The sequence below is a fragment of the Danio rerio genome, chromosome 17, assembly GCF_049306965.1.
Source record: "Danio rerio strain Tuebingen ecotype United States chromosome 17, GRCz12tu, whole genome shotgun sequence".
NCBI lineage: Eukaryota > Metazoa > Chordata > Actinopteri > Cypriniformes > Danionidae > Danio > Danio rerio.
The window spans coordinates 57,590,001-57,595,000 of record NC_133192.1 but is presented as its reverse complement, the minus strand read 5'-3'; the positions used below and the strand labels follow the sequence as shown (position 1 = coordinate 57,595,000).

Here is a 5,000-nt window from a genome sequence, read left to right as displayed (position 1 = left end):
AAATATTTATAGGCCAATAGATGTCTGTGTGTACAACACGTTTCCCTATCCATGAGAGTGAAAGTAAAGAGTGAGGAGGCTCATCTCTCATTCTCGCGCTGCAGATGCTCTGTTTAACTGTGTTCTCTCTAGTGAAGTGTTCAGTTTTTCCACTAACAAAGTCGTCATGTAAATAGCAAATGCATAATGGCGCGACACAACTGACTCTTAAAGGGAATGGGAGATGAAACTCTGATTGGTTTATTCTCAAAACACACCCATAACTCATTAAGAGAATAAGCTCAACCCTGTTAGACCATGCGCCACGGTGCAAAGCAGTTTTTTCCGTTGTTAAAATAGCAAAAGTAGATTCTGACACGCCCATAATGCGTTTGCGCTCTGCGCTTTGGACTTTGCGCCTAGATTGTCAAAATAGAGCCCTTAAAATTTTTTAACCATTTGATGCACTATATGGGTTTAAAGTGACCCGTCTAAGCTTATTTTTTCTATATCTATTTTATAGCTTGTGCATCAAAGGGTTAATCTAAATGCCATAATCTGACCTGTTCTGACCCCGTGAGTAGGATTTAAGTGTATATTTAGTAGTGCTGGGCAAAAATTCAGATTTATCGCATCCAAAATAAAAGTTTGTTTTGACATAATATATGTGTGTGTGTGTGTGTGTGTGTGTTAAATATATTTATTATGAATATGTGATATGCACACATGCGTAGAATAAAAATTATACAAAACAATTTTGTTACATAGATATTTAAATAGTTATATAATTTATACATATATTTTATATTTATATATAAATAAACATTTTTAATGGTTTAAAAAAAGTTTTATTCATTGATCTATTTTAAATACATGTTGCTATACAAGACTGATAAATATTGCACATTAACTGTCTCATTTTTGTCTTCAACTACAGTAGTGGTGCTTGATTACAGTAGAATACTGTAAATTTAGAATATGCAGAAAGTTACTGTAAAAGTTTTTAAATAATTCACAATTCAGTGCATATTCTAATAGTCAACTGTAAATATGTGGCATTTTACTGGGTGTGTTTCCAGTAAATAACTGTAAAATTGCATAAGTATACAATTTGGGACGCAGCTATAGTAATAGAAGAGCACTCTTTTAAAGTCAATTAACTAAGGCTCAATTTCATTTATATTATATATGCAAGTACAATGCAGAATCACTATAAATGCTGTTTTTTAGCAGTGTGTGTATGTGTGTGTGTGTGTGTGTGTGTGTGTGTGTGTGTGTGTGTGTGTGTGTGTGTGTGTGTGTGTGTGTGCTGATCACCTTCTGTGTGAAGCGTAGTTTCCAGTGATGTGACCCGAGCCGTCGCAGCCCGGGGTCGAGCACCTGGGACAGAAATACACCCTGTTACTGCCCAGCATGCATGAACACAGTTCTAACACAACATTATTTACATCTGAGGAAAAACTGGGCACATTTTTTATGTATTCTTGCACTGTAAAGTGATGTACAACATGCGGGGCCAGCACACGTTCTAGTCAATGAAACCGTTTCAACACTGCCAAAACGTTACATGATCGATAAGTCATGACAACATGTATTTTAAACACTTGCGTTGACTTTATATGCAATTAAGCATATATAAATGCTCAATTTTGCTTATGTGTGAACTCAGCATTAGGAAATAGAGATGTAGAGGGTGGTTAATAATAGTTAGCCAAAAATAATTATCATACATTCATGAAAAACAACACTGTTGGTTGGGTTAAGGGAAAGGGGTGTGTAGGGGTATTGGTCAGTCAGTCAGTCGACATCGACCTCTGGCGCAGGTGCAAATGGCACTCGCAAGTAAACGTACAAAGCGACCTATGGTGGATTTTCAAAAAAACGAAAACTGCAAAAAACAAAACAAAAAAAAAAACATACCTCATGGGACATATTTTGTGCTCTCCAGAAATGTAGACAGGAGTATGTGTAAATAATAACCCTGGGTTGTCTAATTCACTTGTTTAGCTAGCTACTCTCCCCTCAAGGGACCAGTTTTCATATATAATATGAAACAATCCTTCTCCAGTGGATATCAATAGAGCAAAAAGTACAAAAGTGTACCTCATGGTATACCTTAATGGTAAAAAGTATACCTCTAAGATTCAGTTTTGGGTTGTCATTAGGCACAAACATGTACCCTCTGAAAACATAATGCCCCAGTGACAGCTTCTGTGGCTTTATTTCAGAGAGCGTAGGCACATCTTTTCACCCATAAATATAACACACATTGTGTGTGACTCATCTGCCGTGATAAAGCAGAGGAATGGCAGCACACATCTCCCATAATTCAACCCTGTCACTTTACAGACAGGCTTTATCTCCTCTAGCAAACACACAAACAAGCCGCTCATCTGAGATGTTCAATAGTGTCATGATGCAGCGCTGAGCGAAACACCCAAAAGGTAATGAATGATTCAATAGTTCACAGATGTAACATAGGGGGGAAGTGCATAGCTAGCATATATTGAGTATCAAAATACATACACTTTGTTATCAAGGTTATTATAGCTTTACATTTTTAAATTAGTTTTTATTTCAAAAGTATTTTTTAAATTTGCTGTAAATTAAAGTTGAAATATGATGTTTTTGCTGCTTATTCAAACTAATGAGTCTAAGTGTAGGAGTGAGACAACCACATAACTAATGATGATTGGCGTGTGTGTAAGAGTGGGACAACCACATAACTGATCATGATGGTTGTGCGTGTGTGTAGGGGTGGGACAACCACATAACTAATGATGATTGGCGTGTGTGTAAGAGTGGGACAACCACATAACTGATCATGATTGTTGTGCGTGTGTGTAGGGGTGGGACAACCACATAACTGATGATGATTGGTGTGTGTGGGTGTAGGGGTGGGACAACCACAAAACTGATGATGATTGGTGTGTGTTTGTAGGGGGGTGGGACGACCACATAACTGATTATGATTGGTGTGTGTGTGGGTGTAGGGGTGGGACAACCACAAAACTGATGATGATTGGTGTGTGTTTGTAGGGGGGTGGGACAACCACATAACTGATTATGATTGGTGTGTGTGTGGGTGTAGGGGTGGGACAACCACAAAACTGATGATGATTGGTGTGTGTTTGTAGGGGGGTGGGACAACCACCTAACTGATGATGATTGGCGCGTGTGCATGTAGGGGCAGGACAACCACATAACTGATGATGACTGACATGTGTGTAGGAGTGGGACAACCACATAACTGATCATGATTAGTGTGTGTGTTTGTGTGTGTGTGTGTGTGTGTTTATGTATGGGTGTGTTTGTATGTATGTGTATGGTTTGTTGTGTGTTTGTAGGGGTGGGACAAGCATATAACTAATGAAGATTGGCGTTTGTATGAGTATAGGGGCGGGACAACCACATAAGTGATGATGACTGGCGTGTGGGTGTGTGTGTGAGTGTAGGGGTGGGACAATCACATAACTGATGATGATTGGCATGTGTGTGTGTTTAAGGGCAGGACAACCATATAACTGATGATGATTGAGGTGTGTGTGTGTGGGATATCTTTCACATATTTGGAGTCTTATGGAAAATAATATTTTCAAGTGAAAATGTACAGAACCACCATCAGGCATAAATGACACTGATGCTGGAGGATACAGGATCTGTGTCTGTGCTTTTCAATTTGATCCTTACTTGAGTTCTTGTGAGTTGCTGGCCATCATGCTCCGAATGCTTTTATCTGCTAAAGGACAACCTGAAAGGCTAAAAAGATTTTACAAGCTGATGTTAGTGACATAAATCAGACATACTAATACTACCAAAAAACAAACACACATATTTAATCCACTCATTCCTTCAAATGCAATGAAGCAGTGGTGAAAGAGAAGGGATGTCTGCTCTAAAAACATTTGAATCCACTGTCTGCTCTAAATATTAGCTTCTTTTTTAAGAGGCAGAAGCACAATCTTATTTAATTTAAAGCGACAGTCACTAAAACAGCAGAATTAATAGGTAATTTAATATTTAATATGAATAATACCCTGTATAATTACCATTTTACATTACTGTAAGGGGTAAAGGTTGGTGTAGACGTTAAAAAAATCTATTTAATGAGTAATTTAATAAGTAATATGAATAATTCACATTAACTTTCGGCCACAGCTGCATCATTTCAAGCAACAACTAAAGGAGAAAAAGAAGAAGAAGAAGAAGAAGAAAAATAAAAGGTGTGATGGATAATCGTGTCATTCTCTCATGCCACTTACGTTATCAGGTCCTTTTTGCTTTCTTTGCAAGGTGGGAATTTTGGTTTGGGACTGGGAATGCCGACATCAGTGTATACGCTGTCCTCTAAAATGTCCTGGAAGGGATCCAGATCATCAGACTGCAAAGACAAAGCCAGAAAAAAACACAGAAAAAACTGTTAGTACTCATTGTTTCCCCTTTTATTTTAGTTTCTTATTAAAATTTTCTGAATTTCTATGTGCGGTCATTGGTTGTGTTTTCAGGCAAGTTTTATGAAAACTTTACTAATAAAAGCAAAAAAATAAATAAATAAAAAAAGCAAAGCAATGAGCATACGGTTTGTTGATAAAAAGGAAAAGCAAAAAAAAAAAACTAAATGAAACAAAAAAAGAAACAATTTTCTGATAAAAAAATAACACACACTTTGCTAATAGAAACAAAAAAGCACTATGCTAATAAAAAAGCAATAAAATATGACACACTTTGCTTAGAAAAACAATCATTTTGGTAATAAAAGCAAAAAGCAATAACACACACTTTGTACATTTTTTAAAAATAGCATGCTCTGCTAGTAAAAAGCTAAAAAAATAACACACGTTGCTGATAAAAAAGCAAAAAAGTATTTGCATTGATTGACATTAGAATTTAAGTATAATTAGTAAATAACATATTTTTTCTCAAATAAATGAAGACTTCAGTTGTGTTATATGAGGCATAAAAACCTTTGTCCTCTGCAACTAATATTTTCTGTTAGGGACAACCACATAACTGATGATGAT

General features: G+C 36.5%; 1 protein-coding gene across 7 annotated transcripts in view; it reads right to left on the bottom strand.

The window, feature by feature from the left end:
* myt1lb (myelin transcription factor 1-like, b) overlaps positions 1-5,000 on the bottom strand; it is a 159,892-nt gene that overhangs the window by 17,710 nt on the left and 137,182 nt on the right. For 5 of the 7 annotated variants that reach the window (XM_073927656.1, XM_073927657.1, XM_073927661.1 and 2 more), the window contains 3 exons: positions 4,242-4,360; positions 3,670-3,738; positions 1,297-1,359 (listed from right to left, as the gene is read on the bottom strand). In XM_073927656.1, coding sequence (XP_073783757.1) covers positions 1,297-1,359; positions 3,670-3,738; positions 4,242-4,360 — 251 coding nt within the window. The remainder of the gene's footprint in view (positions 1-1,296; positions 1,360-3,669; positions 3,739-4,241; positions 4,361-5,000) is intronic. The other 2 variants (XM_073927658.1, XM_073927659.1) reach the window with 1 other exon arrangement.